Raw genomic sequence first — 22,696 nt, 5'->3', positions numbered from 1 at the left:
AGAAATACATGATCTCTGTAGCCAATCATACCTCCAGATTCAGTTTATTAAGAACATTGATTTTAACTGCATCCTAGTTCTGATACAATGCTGTAAAGTTCGGTTTATTTTGCTAAATGGTATTAAAAATCTTCTATCAACTGACCCAGGAGACTCATTGTGCATAAAGTATTGAACTTTCAGTACAAGACGGCCAGCTGATCATTCAGTTTGCAATAAAAAAGGAACACAATGACATCCTTAGGCACCGTACATTTTCCTATTAGAACACACAATATAAATAATGGGAGCACAGCACAAGCAACACAAGAAGTGACATGAATCATTCCGTTTCACAAAACACAACTTATTTTTTCACGTTTAAATCAGCATAAAATTTTTTTGTTTTATGCAACTCACCATATGCAGCAAGATGAAACACAACGTCACTGCAACTTGTATGTGCAACATTTTATGAGTAATCAATTTCCTAAAGAAACCACTTTAATTTTGACCTAATTCTGGGCGAAGGATTAGGACAATCCTTGGGTGCGAAGGTGGAACATTTTTCAGTCGTACGCCATGACGGGGAAAAAAAAAAGTAAATATGCCATTCTCATTGTCCATAAAGGAGAGACATCACTTTAGAAGATCGGAAGAAGGATTAAGTGCATGGATGCAGAACACAAAGAGATTAGGGGAAACCCAAGGATGCTGCATAGTGATGCGTTTGATTTTCCTGTAGACTCGGTTTCATTGCAGTTCAATTTTATTCATCATTTGCTTATGTTTTTACTACAAGCTTTCGAAAACAAATCCAACCTCACAGGCTTTTAATACTAAATGCCTCTTTATGTGTTGCCTTTACTGAATGAATACTATAATGCATCGCTCTTAAAGGATTGAATGAAAGTCACTAAAACTTCTGGAGTTATATCTATTTTTAGCTAGCAGTTTATAATTGCATCTCCTCAAGCTCAGGCAAGTGACACCGTGTAACCTTTTATACGTTGACAGCCATCACTGTAAAATCTGTTACAGCAACACAGCACAATGTTAAAGACGTTGACTCATTTATGTAGTGCTGACAGCTTCAGGGTTACAGCTTTATTTCCTCTGCCTAACGGTCATTAACAGCTTACGCGTGGAGAGCGTCAGAAACGAAAGCAGGGATGAGTCACACGACTTCAAGTAAAGAGAGTTGTACCGGAGATAAAAGTGACCTGCTTTAGATAAGTTGCTCTGGGAATTTTTTTTTTTTTTTTTTTGCCTCACATGCAGCAGTTTGCAAAGTTTTGCACAATCTGAGCTTTCAGAAACATTTGCAATATGAGAGCAACGCAGCCGGAACATGAAGAACAGTTTATTTACACACAGATATCATTTTATACAGAATAAATAGTGCTGGGAAGAAATGATAAAATAGAGTGTACAAAGTTCACAAATGAGTAACAACCGATTAACATGAATGAAGACCGAATCTAAATGAGCTACTTGTTTGTTTTACACAGTAAACACTAGTCAGAAATCGGACATACTGATCAATCGTCTTTGGAATAAAAAAATACATCACATGCTTTACTTTCACCCTTTTGCAATCTGATATATGACACAATAGGTAAAATTGGCTTAAAATCAACAGAACTCAGTGAAATAAATTCAAAGCGCAAGCATATAAAGGTTCAATGTTTAATCAGCAGAGACAGAATGTCTGTGTTCACTTTTTATTATTTGCAAGGAAGTAAAATGATTACATGGCTGAATTGAACTAATTTGAGAAAATTAAGGATGATAAATTCATATTTTCCATATTGGTTGGATGCTGTTACAACACACTTTTTTTCATTCAGACTGAGCTGCTATTGTGGGGAAAATGGATGTTTAATATGTCAATGTTTTGTGTGTGTGCGTGTTGAGGGGGGAGGTTAGTATATGTAACTCTAATAGTGCTATAGATATGGACTATACCGGAAACAGCCTAGTAATCCATGCAAACATGCAATAAAATCTACTCAAATAAGGCTATAAATCATGCGTGATATGGGGGAATAAATCGCGGAACAAGTATTGAAATTCTGAAGAAAAAAAAACATGAAAAGCCACTGCAAGTCAAACATATAATTGAATGTCATTAGTATTTAGAAAGTGGTCCTTTAAGAGCAAATTAACATCAGCTTTTTGAGTCCCAGTTTATGGTCTACTCACTCCAGACCATTACTACATTATTGTAGCAAAACATCCTGACAGCATTGGTCAAAGGCAAATTTTGAAACTTCTGAATACTCAATTGAGCACCATTGACCTGGTCCTCAGAATATGTACTGTATGACAGATGTGTTAAAGTAAATGATGAGAAGAGTTTTCCGAGAGCCAGAACTGCTCAGAAAAAAGCATCAGAAAGGCCTGGGAATAGCAGAAACTGTTTTTTTCCTCTGTGAAAACGATAAGCAATGCATTCAAGCAGCATGGCCTCACTGCACAAGCCTTCAGTGCTGCATAAATTTGTTTAAAATATGCACCAGAACACTAGCACAAGCTATTGAAAAATTAGGAAACATTTGTTAGATCAAATGAGAACAACATTTATCTCATTGGATGTCATGACATGCATTTGGTGGAGCTGTGGCAACAAATGTCCAACCAAAAACACAGACACTGAAGTTTGAAGGAGGGAATATCATGGCGTGGGACTTTTTGCTGCATGTTGTACTGGCAGACTGTATCTGAAGGAAGGATTTGACTGAACCTATTAGAAAGGAATCTGAAACGAGGCCAGATTTTTCAGAAAGATAATGGTCCTAACCACATAGCCAAGGAAACTCCCAGTTGTTGTCAGAAGAAAAAAGATAAAAATCAAGCTGAAAGATGGGCAGAATCACAAAACTTTATCTAACTGAAAATCTATTGTAAGATCTAAAGATCTGGTGCATGGCAGAAGATCCCAAAACCTTCCAAGTTTTAAGGATATTTTGTGTGTAAGAATAAGTCAATCACACCTGAGCAATAAAAGCTGCTATGTCTCCACACAACATGGCTATTGAACCAAGTATTGAGCAAATTTCAGTGAGCACCTTCAATACTTCTCGTTTACACCACTCTCTGGACTTGCATGTTTTTATTTATTTGTATTTATGGATTACTTGGGCTGTTGCCAACATTTGATGCAAATTTAATGTCAAACAGCCCAAAAAGAAATGTGTTCGTTGTGAAAAAATTTCTACACGTTCAATACTTTCCCTGCTGTGTAGGAGCATATATGTCATCTGCAACTGAGCAGACAAACAGGGCCTAGAGTAAGAAATGAATCAAAAGGAAAGCATATGTTTTTTCCCCATAGGTGCAGTTTTATAATTTCATAATTCAATGATAGATATCTTCATACAATATACAAATATTAACAACCAGAGACTAAAACAGGCACTCTTGCGCGCGCACACACATTGATTCACTCAAGCACAACGGTGAACAAATCCTTGTAACTTCTCCCTCTCTGCTGGTTAGGCTTTGTAGGCAACATCAATTATCCTAATTATCCTATTAAGTCTAGAAAACCCCCGTTATTATGCATCTCTTTTGATTGGCCGTACCATGTCTTAGACTTGTACAAAAATATATAAATTAATATAATGTTCCCCCTTTTCCTTAAAACTGAATTCTTAAAACAGTCAACAAATGAATTTCTAAAATACACATTACATGTACATTTTTGAAAGATTAAGGCCTAATTTTAGAAATTCTAGAGCACTTATTGAACACATTTTGAATTGCAGGCTATGGCGATCTAATCAGACTTCACTGAACCTCTTCCACAGAATGAAATATGAAACAGTAAAATGGGAATATTATGCTGTATAATGGTTAATATCTGTGGGCTGCGTTAATGAATACAGCTCAGACAAGAGAATAACTTTGTTCACATAGCACAACATTAGCCTTTTACATGCTAAGTAGTTAGCACAAACTGTTACATATTGACCAAAGAACCATTCATAAAGTCAATACTGACAGGCCATGTTTTATTTAAAATGTATTTATATTTAAATAGACTGAATGAAGTGAACCTTGTGAGGTTGTTGTCTTTATTTTCTACTAATTTACCATTTTTCAACCTGCTCTTTGGTAGCCTTCATATTAGTCACTCTAACTCCTTGTTTGGGTTAGAAACATATTCCAGTATGCAGGGTCAGAACTCTAATGCTTTATTTGCCCACAAAAAATATATATATATTTTCCCAATGAAAAATAAATCTCCATCCTGAGCAAGCTATAATAAATACTCATATATAGTTGACTGTTTACATTCTGAAAAGGCTTAGATACGCTCACGTTATCTAAATATACAGTATGACAATGTTCCCTTTCACAGAACCTTCAGCAAAATCTGTACAAGAGAGATGTTCTACCTGTGCAAAAACACTTCATATTTTCAGGGAAAATCCATGTGTCAGTAAACACTTAAGATGAGAAGATATTTCCGGAGATTGTCACTAAGCAATCTAACAGCCCAGCAGCACTCTGATAGCAAAAAAAACAACAAACAAACAGAAAAAAAAAAACGGCACAAAAGCACAACAATGTGCAACTTCAAGCTTTGGGCACTTCAAATGTTGAGGTAGCAAAAAAAAAAAAAAAAAATCACACACTTATGTCGCATGGCTCGTTCTATAAAAAAGGAAAGTCAGTTGCCTAGATCTCTTTGCAGAAAACTTCCACCGATGCCCCACTTTATACAAACCTTTGGCAACAAAAACAAAATGTGTTTTCCTCCTGAAAAGTGGATTTCTGCTTTTTCCAGGTTTATGTCATGACACCAGTGCCAGCACCAGTCATGATCTGCAGGGCAGCAAGCCAAGCTAGTCTTTGATGTCTTTGATTGCAGACAGTTGAGACACGGTTTTCTTGACTCGCATCGCAGTCAGTCGCGCAGCAGCATTGGCATACCAGCACTCTCTCATCAGTTTTCCCATCACACGCAGAGCCTGGTAAAGTAACAAGACGACATTGTTACAAAGGTGATCTGAAAGCTGTCGTAAAAACAGAAAGCATTACCTTCATTAACATAAAAATGCCTAAATTAACTTAAAACAGTTAGCAAAAATATTCAGTAAATGGTGCAACCTTGTCTCTAATTGAATTGTGAAAATTCAGTCACCCATCTTTGACCCAGCTTGTATTTTTTTGACTCCAGCTGGGAATTGCATTTGAGTCCTTTCCACCTGTACCTTAAGACAACTTCACTTCGCAGTAACATTAATGGACAATTCCAGAGTAAAATACTCATTCTCGACTGTGGCAAAATACAGCCAGGCACAGAGCTCTTTTAATTTTCTGGATTGGGTGCTAGTCTGTTATGTCTCAAAGCTTTTGCCCTTAAAGAAATTTTTCTAACTTCCTCCTCACTGGACAAATTGGCATATAAACGCTTTGTCTTCTCCGTTGAGATTTGAGCTTGCAGGCTGTGTTTATTACGACTTTTGTCTTGAGTGACCATTGTGTTATGCACTGATCCCCACACATGACGTCATCAGCTGCACTCTAGCTTTTTCAAAGGGTTTCACATGTGTCTTGCTTTTGAACAAGAACATGACTGTAAACACCCCTATGACTACTGAGAAGAAAATGCTGCAAGAAACTCGATTGTCTCTTGAATTGTCGACCACAGAGTTTTAAACATACTGATGGCCACCACTGCAATAAATATTTGGTCTTACCTCACAACTCTGCCACTGGTTGGGGATGTTTGGTCTGAGTTTCTGATCACATACAACTTTTTTCATGTCCTCAATGGATGGATCTGAAGGCACCATGTCATAGTAAGGCAGTTGAAAATCTTCATGAAGTCCTATGGTAGTAAAAAAAAAACAAGGAAATTATGTTAATGGACATGTAAATAATCAGATAATTACATGTAATTATGCTGATAATTCACCTATAAAATATTTCTGCTGCTACTCATGCAAATGACTGAGGAGAGGATATAGGAGAGTTATGTTTCAGATACCTCTTACAGAGCATCTTCTGGCTAATTCCCAGAACACCAGGCCAAGCGAATAGATGTCTGCTCTCTTAAATGACTCAAAGTTGTTCATATTGACTGACTCATCCAGGATCTCTGGAGCCATGTACCTGCAGAGAACAAGGCCATTAGAGCCTAATAATGTGGAAAAAAGCAACACAAACAGCACTAGCCCTGCACAGGTCATTTCTTTTATCACTTTGTGGATGTGGCTCCCTTTAATTAGACTATTTGAAATCAGAACGTAAAATACTTTGGAGAATTTCTTCATATATTTTTTTTTAGAGAACTCATACAAGTCAGCCTTGATTTAAGCCATTAAGCAATGTTAATGGCTTAAACATTGAGTCTGACGTTTAAGCCATTACATCCATGGTTAATGTAATGACTTAAACATATCTCTAGGTGGCGCCACAGTAGTAGTAAAGTAGCTTGGCACTGTTTCCCTACCTTTCAAGAAATACTGCTGGGTTTTTTTTAAAAATGTGGTTCTGCTATTCTTATCATTCTTGACTGTCAGCTCTTTAACACTAAATACACAGGCTGTCAGAGTGTCTATTTAGCATTCACACTGAATAGACTTTTATATCCACAAAATATAAAAAGACTTTTTTCTTTCATTGTTGTTTTCGTATGATGCCAGCTAACCATGCAAGCACTTTCCGACCACTTCAGTCTGATTTTAGGTCTTTGTTTTGCAGCCGTTAGCTGTTTTGCTCTAACCTCTTAGTTCCCACTCTGTGGTTAGACGCTATGTCTATGGTGTTTGTGCTGGAATCATGTTTAACAGCTAAGCCCAAATCTGCAATGACTGCCGTTCCATTCCTCTTCACAAGGACATTTTTGGACTTTAGATCTCTGTGAGCGATCGCGGGCTTTCCTAGAAGCAAGACAGTAAAAATATGAGATTAGAAGAAGTTTTTTTTTTATTTTTTTTTATGGACCAATGTGACATCAGAAAGCATAATGTATCTTCTTATAATATCACAGCATGTATTGAGTGGTAAGAGAAGTACTTATTACTGCTTACTAGCACCACTGGGAAAAGATGTCAATAATTGTGACCACCAGTAATTTTGCAAAAGAAATAGAACTTTCTCTTTTTTCTCAACATCTGATTTCCCCCCAATGAATACATGTTCTCCAATTAAATGACATATTTTTTTTTAGTAATTTACAGAGCAAAATTATTCTTCTGCAAGAAAAGATGCATTTATTTGACACATGTTCACCGGTTCTGCCAAAAACACGTGGAGGGGGCAGCATATTTCAAGAAACTAGAGGGTACATCTTCAAAGTAAATAACTGCCTTTTAAAAAAAAGACAGAAAACCTCAGGAAATGAAAACATGACTGCATCTGATGAACATTAAAGTAAATAGTTGGGTTATTTTCTAAGAAAATATATTTTAACATTTAAATCAGTGAACAAAGCAGGTTCTATAACCTGCTGTGCCCACTGAGGGCTTCCTTGGACTTTGTTTCATTTAATTTCTTTGAGATGAGGAAATACATTCACATACAGACGGTTAAGAAAAGCTGTACCTTGTGTGCCAATGATTTCCATGTGAAGGTGTGCCAGTCCACTGGCTACAGACAAAGCCAAAACAACCATGCCCTCCACTGAGACCGTGTACCTGTTCAGGTAGTCGTACAGGGAGCCGTGCTCATGGTACTCTGACACCAACCAGAGCTGGGTCCACGAGCCGTTATCTGCAGATAACAGCAAGGTATGCTGTGAAATGTCAACACATTCAGGCGACATGTTTAATCCGTTCGTGTTATAAACTTGTTAATCTGATACCTTTGTTATCAGCAGCGATGAAGCCGAGAATATTTTCATGCCTGAGCATGATGGTTTGATAAATTTCTGCTTCCCGGAACCAGGACCTCTCGTCCCGGGAGGAGAAAATCTTCACAGCTACATCCTCCCCCTGCCACTTGCCACGCCAGACCTCGCCAAAGCGACCTTTCCCGATGGTCTCCTGCAGGACGATGGTCCGAGCTATAGTCCTCTGGACCAGCAGTGGTAGACCTGAAACACGAAGCTCATATGATTCAAACTGCAATATTTTTGCATAGCTATGAAAACCCTGAACCCATTTACATTTTGACATGTTACAGCTACAAAACTTTCATGTATCTTAGTGGGATTATATGCGATAGACCAACACAAAGTAGTGTGTAAAAGTAAATGATGTCAAGCAAAAAGTTATGAAGTTTAGAGAATGATTCAGTTATAAAACTATATCCCAAGCCATGAACACCTCGCAGAGCACTGTTCAATCCATTGTTTGGCACCGGAAAGGCTACGCCATGAACACCAACCATCTAAGATGTGGCCATCCACCTCAAGAACAGCAATTAATGCAAGAAGCAGCCAAGAAAGACACAATATGTCTGGGAGAGCTTCAGAGGTCCACAACTAAGGTGGGAGTATCCTTAAGTACAATAACTATCAGTTGCGCACTTCTGGTCTTGATGGAAGAACAGCAAGAAGAAAGCCATTTGTGACATAAGAAGTTCCATGTTTGCTTTGGTGCAAGTTACGATGGAGACACGAGAAGCTATGGCCACATGGCAGCATCTTGCTGAGGGGACTTTTTTTATTCAGCAGGTACAATCTGCTTGACAGAGTTAATGGAAGCTAGATTAAGCTAAATATGAGGAAGAATTGAATTGATTTTATTTGAATAGGACGGTGCGTATTAATGACTGAACAATATTGTTGTAAATACACTGGATTTAGCAAAATGTTAATTTCCATCCTTAGTCCAAGAAGAAGGACAGTGACACTAAACATATAGTCAGACCTAAAATGTAATAGTTTAGATCAAAGTATGCAAGTCTTCAAACACCATATTTTCAAGTTGATGTCAATGGAGGGAGGCTCTTTATCCAATCAGACTGAACCTGAGCTTTTTTGGAATAAAAAAAACAGCAAAATGTTTGGTCTCGAAATGGCAGAGATATACACAAAAATCTTGAGACTTTAACAGAATATAAAGGCATGTCACATTTATATAATTCTATTATATAATGTTATATGTCTATTATATAATGTTACATTGTAATTATTTGCAAAATAATTCTGAAAACCTGCTCTCCTTTGTCTACATGCTTCACCAATATACAGTAATTTGTGTTGCTCTATCACATAAAACATGCATATAATATGAAACAGAACGCACTTAAATTTGTAACTCCAATATGAAAACAACAAGAAATCTCAGGCTTGTTTTAGTACATTTGGCAAGACACTGTAAGAGCCTCATTGAGAACGAATAGGACTCCTCTCACCTGACCCTGAGCCAGATGTGCTCATGTCATAAATCAGATCTTTGAGGCATTTATCAGGAGACATAAGCATCTGATCATCCAGGGGCTCCTCGGGGTCTTGCTTATGTGCTCTGCCGTAGGCACAACGGTGTCCCTGCACGACACACACCCCCAGCAGGATCCCTACACACAGCAAGCAGGAGGGCACCAGGATCACCACCATGAGCTGCAGTCTGCTCCAGCCCGGCTCCTCTGAAGGCCTCTCTGATGGTGCACACATAAGTAACAACATTCTCAGCATTATTAGCATTTTTACTGCATCCTTAAGGCTTTGGTTTCCAAAGAAAAACAACAAAACAAGCTTTTAAGAGGATTTGTGTCTGAAATTCTTGTCTCTTTGCTCCCCCTGGTGGTGTTTTCTCCAAGTGGCAGGCGTGTGGCACTCAACAAAGCAGCATATTATCAGCAGCTGTTGCCAAAATTTGCTCCCTGATTGAAATACTAAGAGTTGGAAAAGGCACACCTCGTGCTTTGTAAATTGAAGACGCTGCTGCACGAATGCTAACAGATGTCGCTAATTTTGAAGGTGGAAGCTCAATTTGCAAATGCACCGCTCCAGATGCCAAATCCCTGTTTTGCCTGAGAACCAGAACATTTAATTAATGCCCATAAATGCTATTAATCAAGAGTAATAAAGAGGCTTCTAGCAAATATAATCTTTGCTCTGCAGAACGTAAAATACATTGTATTTCTTAAAATCAAAATGTCTCCCCGTTTAAAGTTTTTGATGCATACTGATTAAATGCAGGTGCACTCGTCGTAAAAATTTAGGTTTGGCAAGGCAAAGTAATTTGACACCTCTGTCTGTGACTTTCGTGGTGTCTGTGGGAGGCCAGAGGAAGCCTGGACACCATCAATATGTGGTAATATGAGCTCTACAGACATGAAAATGAGGCACAGTGAGTGCTGTGCAGCACCGTGCAAAAGTGTTCACACCCCTTTAGCGTTCTCACATTTTGTTACATTATAACAACAAACTTCAGTGCATCTGATGTAAATCATTTCAGTATATATGTTCCAGCTGCATGTTAACGGTTGTCATTTTGGAAGGTAACTCTTCACCCTCGCCTCAAGTCTTTAGCAACCTCTAATACGTTTTCTTCAAGATTTGCCCTGTTTTTAGCTTCATCTATTAGCAGCTTACCTGTTCCTGCTGAAAAAAATATCCACACAGCAATATGCAGCCACTACCATGTCTATGAATTTAGTGTGAAGTGCTGCGTTACTGTTCCACCCGACATGGTGTTTAGAGAAACGTAATCCAAAATATGTTAAATCTCATCTGTTCTGTGTGTTTGCTATGTTTTCTACATGGCTGAATACCAATCCATGCCACACTGTTCAGTTTTCCATTCAAAAATGCACAATTACACACTGCTTTGTATTTATATATAATGCCCCCAAATTTATTTAGATTTATTCATAGATCTAAATGTACGCAACCCAAACAACATTTGAAAAAGTCATTTTGCAAGGTGCTGAAATAGTACAACAGAGTAAAAGTCTTTTGAGTTGATGGGATATTAACACATGCACATGCTATCATTTAAATATAATTAAAATTCAACTTAAATCTTAGGAAAGTTCTTTCGTTTTTCCTGAGATGGACTCACCAGCTGGTCCTCAAGCATTCATTATGTGCAAATCAACAATTTGTGAACTTAACCACAGTTTCCTAAGATCTCTTTAGCCTTTTACCCAATTCATATCCTGCCAACTGAGGCTCCAAGTGAAGATCGGCAGATATGATGCAAAACAAGACCTCGCTCTCTTCTGTCCCAGTGGCTTAAGACCTTACGATCAAGTATGTGTCTAAGAGACAGGCCGCTTGAAAATTATGCTCAACAGGCTTGAAGAATGAATAAAAGAAGAAATTTATATCCAGATTTAAAATGTTTTTTGTTTTTTTTCCATTTCCAAAGAGGTTACACATGATACTGCTATTTAACAGGACAATGAAACCCATTGATTTTGTTGTCCCCATTCACAGTCGACACCATCAACCCCTGAGGGTCTTGACCCCCATGACCTTGTGCACTCACTGACATGCAGATGCATCTTGCACAGTAAATCTGCTGCATTTTACCGAGATGTTAGAAAATCTACCCCTCACTTACTTTAGTTTGAGTCCTTTTTTGTCAAAACTAATATTTCTTATTTCTAAAGTGGTCACGAATTAGTATTTTTTTTATTAAATATTATTAAATTGATCCCTGCCTATAGAACAGTTAGAGACCTCTTATAAACACTATTTTCACACAGAGTAATGGGATTCTGTTTCTGTAGTTTACTTTCTTCTAATGTTTAAAAGTCTTTTGTATTTTCAAAATCTAATAATGAATTCTTAACAGTTATTTAGCCTTTGTGAAAGTTTTGCTTTGGACTTTAGCTCATTTTTCATTCCTTTGTTCACTAAGCTTCTTAATGCTGATCTTTGAATCATTTAGCCATGAACAAGCTGCTAAACTCAAGGAATGAGCATGTGTCGTGTCTCTACAATAAAGGCAACTTTACAAACAAGTGTTAAATTGGAATATATTGATATTTGACATTATTTGTTCCCATTTTTGGTTGGCTGTGTTAGAAACACCAACAAATACAAATGACAGACAGAAAATTGTTTTTTGGCACCTAAAAAGCATTTAATTTTTTTTTTTTTTTTAGATAAAAAAATTTGAACATTTCCACATTTTGTCCCATTTTATTCACAAATCTAAATGTATATTACTGGGAATTCGTGTTACAGGAGAATACAAGGCAATGCATAATTGTGAATTGGCATAATAGAAATTTGTTCTGAGCCAACACTGGTTGAGTCACCTTTCACTGTAAATGCAGCTGTAAGTCTTTATGTCTCCATCAGCTTTACATAACATTTCTGCCCATTCATTCAAACTGAACTGAGCTTCTAAACATCAATTTTCAAGTCTTTCCAAAAATTGTCAATTGAATTTAGGTCTGACTGAGTGATAAGCACATTATATGCTTTGATGTAAACCATCCTCTTGTAGCGCTCTGACTGTTCAAAGTCATAATCTTGCTCTACGATGAACCACCAGGCCTGACTCAAAATCCTGCAAACTTTTTTTTTTTTTTTTTTTCCCTCCCAGGATTTTCCTGTATTTAGCTGCATGTATGTTTCCCAAAACTACAACCAGTTTCCTGGCTCCTGCTGAAGAAAGGTATCCCCAAAACACGATGCTGCCATGGTGTGTTCAGGGTGATGTGCAGAATTTTTCCATTATTAACTTTTCCCGTTAAGATCTGATTTATTGTTTGTTTTTCGGGTAACACTTTATTTGAAGGGGGTTGAATAAGACTGACATAACTCCTGTCATAAACATGAATAAGCCTTCATGAATATTTATGACTGTTGTCATAAAGCGTCATTCGGTAAATTGTGACACTTAATACAAAGTTGACATTATTCAAAATGTCTTTGTTATGACAACTTGACATTAACCAATAAATCATTACTGATATAAATTTGTTATAAAAGTATTACTGATTGCACTTTAAAAATTAGGTAACTTTATGTTATTAAAGGTAAAGTTTAAACAGTAATGATTTCCTGGTTAATGTCACGTTGTCATAACAAAGACATTTTGAATAATGTCAACTTTGTATTAAAAGATGACAACAGTCATAAATATTCATGAAGGCTTATTCATGTTCATGACAGGTGTTATGTCATGTTTATGACAGTCTTATTCAACCCCCTTCAAATAAAGTGTTACCGTTTATCGATACTGTATTTTCTGACAAACCTCCGAGGCTTTCACAGAGCCGTATTTATGATTCGAATAAATCACACAGAGGTCGGTTACAGAGTAAAAGGGAAGTTTAATATAAACCTCTGTGGTCATAAATGCCAAAAAGTTCAAAAAGGGGTGTGAATACTTTTGCGAGCCACAGTTTATTTGTAAAACTATGTGTGCTGACAACAGAACAAAGCTGTTTTAAGTTATCTATGACTTGTGGATTTTTGCATGAACTAGCAGTAAGCAAACAGCGAATAGACTGACACGGTATAAAGTGAACCTTCCAGAGTTTTCCATTGAACTCCAGAGGTGTGAAAAAAAGCTTCCCTGTGCTTTGGGCCATTTTCTACCCAGCAGAGAGGCTCTCTGAACAACATGCCTGACAAAGTATTTATTTATAAATCAGGGGAGGGCCGTCGCATAACCTCTGCCAGCTTTGTTATGTCACAGGATCTAGGCGGATCAGCATCCACCTCGTCTGGCCGGGACCAGAATGAGTGGGAAATCCCTCACAGGCTGGACTGTTGTTTCTGTTGACCGAATAAAATTACTGAGACTAACAGACTGAGGAGATGATGGGTTTTATGCTTTTGTCCGTTTGCCAAGGAAATTGTCATCGGACACAGATTAGAAGAAAGTGACCTAAAATACAACACATCCAAAAGTGACAGAGCAGAAACGCATATTTTGTGGTTATACCTCGATGCAGGTGCAGGGTCTCATTGTTGCAGAAGTCGGTGAAGCAACAGTTCCTCTTGGAGACGTTTTTGGAGCTGTAGCAGAAAACCTGACCCTTCATCTGGGAGGGGGACATGCAGGATTTGACCGTCTCCTCCTTCCCGTCAATCAGCATCACAGAGTTCCAGCAGGCTCCGTCTGCGGTCGTCTCACAGGTGTAGTTGGCGCACAGCGGGCACACACACTTCAGACCTGAAGCACAAAAAAATCAGATTGTGTTTATTACTTCTTCCCCCTCCTCCCCTCCCATCCACTGGCTAATTCATCAATGTGTGGAGAAAAAGCACCAAGACAAAACAGTTTTACTCTCAGGCTAGACGCGGCTCCTGCTGTTACATAAGAAAATCTGAGCTCTTAAATGGCAGGAGGTGGAAGAACCAGAGTAATGCCTCTTAGATTAACACCCGCATAATCTTGTGTTCTACTTGCAGCTGTCATGCTTTATTTGATAAGCTGCTGAATGACTGATGAGCGAGATGGCCCGCCACAGAAAACCTGGGAAATAAATGGATGAATGTTGCACAGTGCCAAACGAAACCAGTCAGGAGGTAGCTCCAATTACATGAATGGGAAAAAATAAATAAATAGATACTTATGTGTAATTAAATAATTCACACATTTGGATATTTGAATGTAAAATCACTGAAATTTTGTAAATAAATACATTTTTTTGAAAAATGACATTTAGAGTTAAATTTATACTTTTATTCAAAAAACACCTAAAAAAAAAAAAAAAGGTTGGAATTAAAAACTGACAGTCAACAAATACGGAAAGGAAATCATCTCTGTGAAAAAGATGGAAAAGGAGCCCTGACATATCCGTCTTTCACAAGATTCTGAATGCTGCGGCTTGTTTACGTTCATGTTAAGCTATGGTCAGCTGAGGCAAGGCAAATTTTAAAGGTTTATGAAACCCTTTACTTCTCAAACCGTTTCTCCAATTGTGTCGAAACAATTTTGTATCATTTTTAAAATGTGAGAAAAGCAGATTTTCTGTGATATTCTCCATCTTTTTTTATTATTATTTTTAAAAGTGAGTTTTCAGATTTAGTCGGTATTCTTTGTTCTTCATCTTTAAAAAAATAAATAAATAAAACATCAGATAAAAGGAATGAAGGTGGCCAGGTTGAAGTTAACAAGACCATTAAAACCGTAGCAGAAAATTTGCTGGCTGGATTGAGAGGAACACCATTTAAATTTACAGTCTGACTGTAACCCTCAGGTGGCGATTAATCACTCTGAGGTGTTTCTCTGTGTGTGCAAACCGTTAAGGCGAGAATTACAAGGAGGAAACCTTTCATGTTTCCGTCGGAACAAAATTCGGTTTCTGGCGCAAAAGGACGTCATAAAACCCCGGTTGGAAACAAGTTCACTCAACTAATAATATGCAATAGATCGTACAACAAAGGAGCTGAATGAGAACACAAGATGAAAAGAGAACATCTACAACAGGCATTATGGTTTGTATTGCAGAACAAGTTCCCCACTGAAGAGTCATGCAGTCGTTAGGGCTGTTGCTTCACAGCAAGGGAGTCGAGATTCAAATTCCAGTCGGGGCCTGCATGCGTGGAGTTTGCATGCTTTCCTGGTTGCATGCTTTCACTTGAATGTTAGGCATCTTGTCTCTAAATTGGCCTTATGAGTGAATTTGTGAATACACAGTAGTTTATCCTGATTGTCTCTATTGTTGCCCTGTGATAGAAAGGCACCCTGACCAGGGTGCACCCTCCATCTCCGTCCCCCGCTACCTCGAAAGGACCCGAGCACCATGTAGAACAACTCATTACCCGTAAACCTAAAAACAAAAACAAAAACAAAAAAATCACCTAAATTCCTGGATAGCCTTTGCAACCACACATGTAGAGAACACAGACAGACAAAGGTATCAAACTTTTAAATATCTGTTTTTATGAGAGAAAAAAAAGAACAAACACTACATGTTCCACCTTAAAGCAAGCATCATGCTGTGGGGGAGCTTTTTGGACATAATGGGAAGTTGGTTGCAGCTAAATTTGGAGCAGAACTGGACAAAAACCTCTCGGAGAATGCAAAACACCGTAGTTGATCTTCAAGCACAGAGATCTGCAACCGTCATTTTCAGAGCCACAAGTGACTCTTTGGACCTTTAACAAATAAAGTTAAAAAAATAATAAGGAACCAAGAGATGTTCTTTAAAAATATACAAACAAATGTTGGGTTTTGCAGTTTTTCATTTTTTCCCTAGGATATTTGCAGTGATTTCCACAGCAGAATTACTCTCCCAGAAATATCTGTTTTCCTATCATTAGTCTGGAAACTATGCTTGTTTTGTTTTGTTTTGTTTTGTTTTTTTTTTACATACTTTTTCACAAAAAAACATCCCATAAAAAAATTTCTGTCATTTTAAACATGTGAGAAAAGTGAGTTTTCAGATTTAGTCGGTATTCTTTGTTCTTCATCTTTAAAAAAAATAAATAAATAAAACATCAGATGAAAGGAATGAAGGTGGCCAGGTTGAAGTTACGAAGACCATAAAAACCGTAGCAGAAAATTGCTGGCTGGATTGAGAGGAACGCCATTTAAATTTACGGTTTGACTGTAACCCTCAGGTGGATTAATCACTCTGAGGTGTTACAAGAAGGAGACCTTTCATCTTTCCGTCGGAACAAAATTCAGTTTCTGGCGCAAAAGAACATCACAAAAAGCCCGGTGCATTTGGAAATAAGTTCACTCAAACTAAAAATATAAAATAGTTTTGCTACAGTCGTTAGGACTGTTGCTTCACAGCAAACAGACGTGCAGTCGGGACCTGCAAACACGGCGTTTGCATGTTTTCCCTGTGTATGCCCGAGTTCCCTCCGCAACCAAATCCCCACATGCATGTTTGGTATTTTTGTCTCTAAATTGCCCTTAGGTGTGACTGTGTCGCCCGTGATGGAAAGTGGTCCCGTCCAGAGTGTTCCCTGCATCTTGACCCCCTGCTACCTAGCAAGGATCCCAGTACCATGTGGAACAACTCCTACCCTTTAAACCTGAATTCCTGAATAGCTCATGAAAAACGCAAACGCTACATTTCCCCCGTAAAATACTCCACGCGCTCTTGGTTTAATATAAGTAGGAACAGAAATGTGCACCTTTCAGGAGCGATTTCACCTTTGCCTCGTGAGTTTTCACAGAGGGACGGTCAAGACAAAAGTCTTGAGTATCATCAAGACGTTTTTAGGCAAATCTGAGACTTCAATCATCAGAACTGAAATGATCTGATTCAAATGAGACACGCAGTGATTTAGATGTTACTTCACATTGTCAGTCAGGTTGCATTTAAATTACATTTAAAAAAAAAAACGTTTGATGATTCGAAACGTCTAAGTGTGAAAAAAGAAGACAAAAAACTAAAAAAAAAAAAAAATCCAGAAGGCTGAAAATACTTTGAGTTGCTTAGTAACAAGAACATTCATTTCTTCAGCTATATTTCTGTAAGTGTAAAGCAGTTATTCTTTAAAATCACGCAGACGTTGTATTTTCTGCTCTTCACTTTTGGCAGACTGGTCTCGTAAACCGGTAATGTGTTTACGACTACACACATCTAATCCTATACAATGGACTTAAATATACTGTCTACCATTCTCTGTGGTTTCTCTGGTTATAGTGTAAAACTTTACACACTCCAATCTCTTTTTAAGGAAACGGTGTGTGTGTGTGTGTATGTAACATATCTGTGATGCTTGTGTTTGGAAGTATAGCTTTACTTAAACAGCCACCACAGCCTGACTGAACCTCAGACAGTATAATATGATAATAACAAAGTTGAGCTCCAGCACAACTCCCATCTTATTTTCATTCCTAAATTCTTCTCTGGTCTGGATTTCCCACACTTTCCTTTGCAGTTTCTATACTACTCCTCTTTGGGGATTTTTTTTATTTTTTATTTTATTTTTGAGTCAGAGCAGATTTGTTGTTCCTTTTATCTCCGGAGTCGGAGCTAAAACAAGCAAAACAAATCACTGAGGAAGTCGGATTCAGCTAAACAAGACAGAGGTGTCCGAGTCATTTTGGGCCTTGAAAGTGTTAACATGGAGTGTTTGTGGATTGTGGACACAGTCCACACCGTAGAATATCATCACTGATTCTAAATACGCATCCCTGTTCTCTTAAAATAGACGTTCTGGTTTTCCAGAGCCTTGGCTGGAATGTGTATGTGCTTTTTCTTTTTTTCTATGTCCATTTGATCTTTTTTGTTTTCTGTTCCCTCAAGTTGAGAGAAAATATCTGCAAAAAACATTGTTGAAAGTCAGTTGTTTTTTTTTTTGTTTGTTTTTTTTTGCTGTTGTTGTTCTTCAGGGAAACTACAGCATTTTCATAAGGATGAGTCAAAGATTCATTGATTTGAAAGAAACACCTCGTTTTGTCTTAGTGACAACCTAAACTATATTTGAACCAGAATGACAAAAAAAAGAGTTGAAGCAGCTGAAGTAGTGAGATCGCGAGAACTACTTTCAAACACAAAGAAAACTGAGACGCATGGGAGAAAACAAACAAAAACATTGAAAATCATAGTGCAGAAACAGAAAAAAAATCTACAAAAAAAGTTAAAAGAATGAAAAAATCTATTCCATTGTTTTATTCTTAAAACTCACACAGCTTTATGAATGCCCACTAAAACAGCCGGGCTCTGCCATATTTGGATGATGATATAGAGACAGAGTAGTCAGAGAACGTCTTGTTTTTTTTGGTTTTTTTTAACTAAAAAAGGCAGTTTTAAACAGGATCGTGTCAAATGAGTGTGCAGCTCTTTATTGGCAAAACAGAAATAGGATGGAGTGTGAACTTCATCTGTGCAGGACAATCAGATTGGTTTCGTGAACATATTTCTCTAAAATCACCAACAACAATCTGCTTGTTGGAAGCTATTTTTGCCTTAGGGTTATGAAACAATTATAATCTTATGTTTAAGGTAAGGAACCATCCAAAGCTGATGAAAAGGTATGTAAACTTTGAGAGGTTTTCCAGGTGAAAAACTGTTTTCTTCACAGTTCTTTTTTTTATGTTCTCACGGCTCAAAATGTATGCCGATGTCCACAGGTCATGCAAAATAAATAATTCCTCTCTCCAAATTATTTTTCTGCATGCTAAAGCATGATAATTAACTTCAGCTGGCACAGGATTTGCTCCACATATGAATCAAATTAAGGAGAAGGTGGTTCATGTGCAGCATTAGCTACTCTGGACTTTTAGGTGCCGGGCACTTTGTGAAAAAAACAGACTGCAGCGGGCGAATAGAATATGAGAGGCATAACAGACAGAATAACATTTTGACAGCTAGTGAGTGAATCTCAACCTCATGTGGAGAAAAGTGACTTTCACAAACACTGTATGGTGCACGAAAATAAAATAGGCTGTTCTGGTCACGTAGTTGCGATGAGGGATGTTCTGACACGTCTGTCCACATCTAAGTGACAACAATGATTCTACCTGAATCCTGTCAAAATTTAAGTATTTCAAATTCTTTTTTTTCCTTTTTTTTTTTTTAACAGACAGTTATTCTCCACTGTGGTTAATTACAGGCAGATTGGGTGAGCCACACAGTTCAAATCTCTCCTTAAGAGTGCCAGTTTGTTAAGTCTCCTTGTTAGCACAATATTTCTCCTGACTTCTTCGTCCTCAACCATAAATAGCCATATAAATCTTTACCTTGTGAATTTGTAGACCTTGCTACTATCACTACTTTTTGTGGGTTGGCCTTTGGGCTTTAACTGCGTTTTCGGCTCTCTTGAGCTCATGTTGTTTTTCTTTATTGGTGTCACAGAAACAGATTAGTGACAAGCAAGGAAAAGTTATAGAAATCATATCTGTCATTTAAAAACCTGCTAACGCAGCTTCTATTAGAAGCAACACTATTAAGATGCTTGCTCAACAAATATTTTTCTGACATTAGGAGACATTTGTATTCTGTTGGAAGTTCATTCTAGCTTGTTTTTCATCAGATCACACTGAAGACTGAAGCTACAGATTATTCTCATCAATTGGTGACATTCAAATAAATGAATCCACTATGCTTTGCTCAAACAGCTGACCAAACCAATATATAGTGCCAGACATATTTGTTGGCAGGCAAGAAAAACATACTTCCACTGCAGTGGCAAAATCTCACAGCTAACAACCTTTCATTTGAGCACATTTATTAATTTAGGTAACATCCAATGTTAGGGAGTTTTTAACAAAACCATCTGTGACACAGTCATTGGTACTCCTGCTGTCAATATGTTGAAGGCGACTGATTGTGGGCCTGATAAACCATTTCTGTGTTTTTGGATCATTAACCTTGTTTATCACCCTATCATAGCCCTTAACATGCACAGTGCAATAACAATTTATAGGAGTGTAAGCAGAGACGGGATAGCTGCCTTGCTTGACACAGTTCAAGATGCTCAGATTTTTTTTTTTTTTTTTTTACATTATGTATCTAACTGCAAATATGGACAAGTTTAGACAGGTAGCTGTTTTCTGACTTTATGGCATGTTCCCTTCTGTTTTCTGTTTTGAAGAGTATTGGACATGGCATGTGAAACAAAGTGGAAAAAAAAAGAAAAAAGTTGTGAACCTCTTAGAGGAACTTAGAAACTCTGATAAACTTCCAAAATCTTTAATTAAAAAAAGAAGCTTCATTTACATTTGTTTTGAAGTGATTGCTAGATGTGCCAATAGTAACTGTGTTTACAAAAATAGAACTTCACACTACACTGAATAAATGCATTAAAATTAAAGGGTGAGTTGACAATTTGTGTCAGGTTGTGCAATAAAAACTGCATTTAAGTTAATTTTTTCACTGCAGGTTATATTTTTTTTATCATTATAAATGCATAATCACACATCAACAAGTATAAAATGGACCATAAATAAATCATTTTTTCTTTGACTGCATTTTTAGTGATGGATGATAAAATCCCTCAGGTCTAATAAAGACAGTCATGCACTATTGCACAATCAGCTTTAATCTGTGACAGAAAACTAGGTAGAAGTTTGCAGGAATACGCTTTAAACCTTCCAACTTGCTTTAACAAGGTTGAGGTTGCAATTTATAAAGTACAAAATATATCATGGAGTTGTGCTGACTGGGAAAGGAGATTGAATAATCAAATGAAATACTGGGCAGAGACAATAAAAAAAATTGCTTTGAGGAGCTACTGTACATAAATCTAGTTGTATGTGGGGAAAGGTTGAAGAAAAGCTTAATTATAAAAGTGTAATTAAATTTCTTTGTTTTTTTATTTTAGTTTCAAAGCTTTTTCTGAAAGGAAAAAAGAAAAAAAAAACAGCTTAGGGTTAGTGGTGTGCAAGTATGAAGAGTACTTCACAGACCGACACGCTTAATTGATGATGTATAATTGCGTCTGAGATTTAAAAAAATCATCCCATTTATAGTAACCCAAACTTTATAGAGCAAAAACAACAACACCAACAACAACATGAAACGACAAAAACAACTCCCGTGTTTCATGCACACGGAGACGAGCAGCCTACCTGCGGTCAGCTGGGCGACGCACAACAAGATCAACGCCACCTGAAAGCTCTGCTCCCCGGCAGCAGTCATGGCAAGAGGCGCATTTGCTCCCCCTTCCTGAGCGCACCGTCTCCGCAGGCAGCTACTCTACAGAAAACACCAGGATACACATCGTGTTTTTGTTTTGTTTCTTTTAAACGGGAAAGTCCGTGCACTCTCTGCGACCCGCCACAGTGAAACCGATCTGGGAGGAAACTGCAAAGCGCTGCTTGCTCCGCCTCTGCTGACCGGGATTTAGGCGGATTAGCGCCGCAGACCTCCGATCCAGACATGTGAATGGAGCAGAGTGAAAGTGTGCAGCGACATCCATTTAACCGCAGCAGGTCCACCTCCACCTCCTTGTCACTGCCTGCCTGATGAATATGGAAATTACCTCCAGTCTGCGTGCACAGTAAATATAATCAAATGAAGCTGCATCAACGTCGAGGACTTAAAAAAGATGGGAAAAAAGTTACATTTGATGAGTGTTATGCAATCATTAAACGATTTTAATGGCTTAATTGTGACATTTTCTAACTAAAACACTTCGAGAGTGATCTGAAAAAGGCTTTGTTTGTACATCTGCACAAATAGAGAAGATTAGAAATGAGCAATCCCTTAAAACCTGTGTGTCTCGTCCAATGACGGATCCAGTGAGATAATTTGAGATAACTGGAAAGGAATTTTGACTCGTTAAAACGTAATTGAAGATATCTTGAATTATTATTCTTACTAGTCAGAATGTAAATGCAGATATTTTAAATTAACATTCTGGATAATCAAAATGTAGTTTTGTCTTGTCAAAATGCATGTTTAGATATCTGGAATTTAATTACGGCTAGTCAGACGAAACTAAATTTATGTTAAAACTGCTTGCCATAATAGTATAATTCTTATACTTTTGACTCAAATGGCGGCTTTGTAATATCGTGATAAGGTAAACATTCCAATAGCCTACCTAAGTTTTATGTTAGTTTACTATCAATGCTTAGTTTTACTGTTCAAATTCATACAAAGAGTATTGATTAGAGGAATTCAGTTCAGAGAAAGTTTCACAGTAACACAGCTGATGCCTTGACAACGGCTCCTGGGTTTACATAAAGAGCAAAGAGTCTCTTTTCATGCACTTTGCATGGTGAACCTGTCTGTCTATCTATCTATGCGTTACTCTGGGTATTCTTCCTAAAACAAAAACAATCTTTTTAGATCAATTGGGCACTTTAAACAGTCAGGTAAGCGCGTGTTGTTGACAGGCCTGTTTCAGTGTTGACTTCAAATTATCAATGCCATTGAATGACTAGAACAGTGTTTTTCAACCACTGTTCCGCGGCACACTAGTGTGCCG

General features: G+C 37.6%; 1 protein-coding gene across 2 annotated transcripts; it reads right to left on the bottom strand.

The window, feature by feature from the left end:
* Window positions 1-1,239: 1,239 nt before the first annotated feature.
* Window positions 1,240-21,782, bottom strand: acvr1c (activin A receptor type 1C). Of its 2 annotated transcripts, none has more exons than XM_015031616.1 (9): window positions 21,333-21,782; window positions 13,794-14,024; window positions 9,295-9,537; window positions 7,799-8,029; window positions 7,540-7,707; window positions 6,719-6,875; window positions 5,981-6,105; window positions 5,691-5,821; window positions 1,240-4,958 (listed from the first exon to the last, which is right to left on the bottom strand). In XM_015031616.1, the coding sequence occupies exons 1-9, from the start codon at window positions 21,400-21,402 to the stop codon at window positions 4,833-4,835; spliced, it is 1,482 nt and encodes a 493-aa protein (XP_014887102.1). In that variant the 5' UTR covers window positions 21,403-21,782; the 3' UTR covers window positions 1,240-4,832. The 2 variants fall into 2 exon arrangements, with proteins under 2 accessions (XP_014887102.1, XP_014887103.1); XM_015031617.1 differs by lacking the exon at window positions 21,333-21,782 and adding an exon at window positions 14,120-14,394.
* Between the last annotated feature and the right edge of the window lie 914 nt (window positions 21,783-22,696).

The sequence above is a fragment of the Poecilia latipinna genome, unplaced genomic scaffold (genome assembly GCF_001443285.1).
Source record: "Poecilia latipinna isolate Pla-1442-1.1 unplaced genomic scaffold, P_latipinna-1.0 Scaffold212, whole genome shotgun sequence".
In the NCBI taxonomy this organism is placed as follows: Eukaryota; Metazoa; Chordata; class Actinopteri; order Cyprinodontiformes; family Poeciliidae; genus Poecilia; species Poecilia latipinna.
This window is presented reverse-complemented; position numbering and strand designations above follow the sequence as displayed.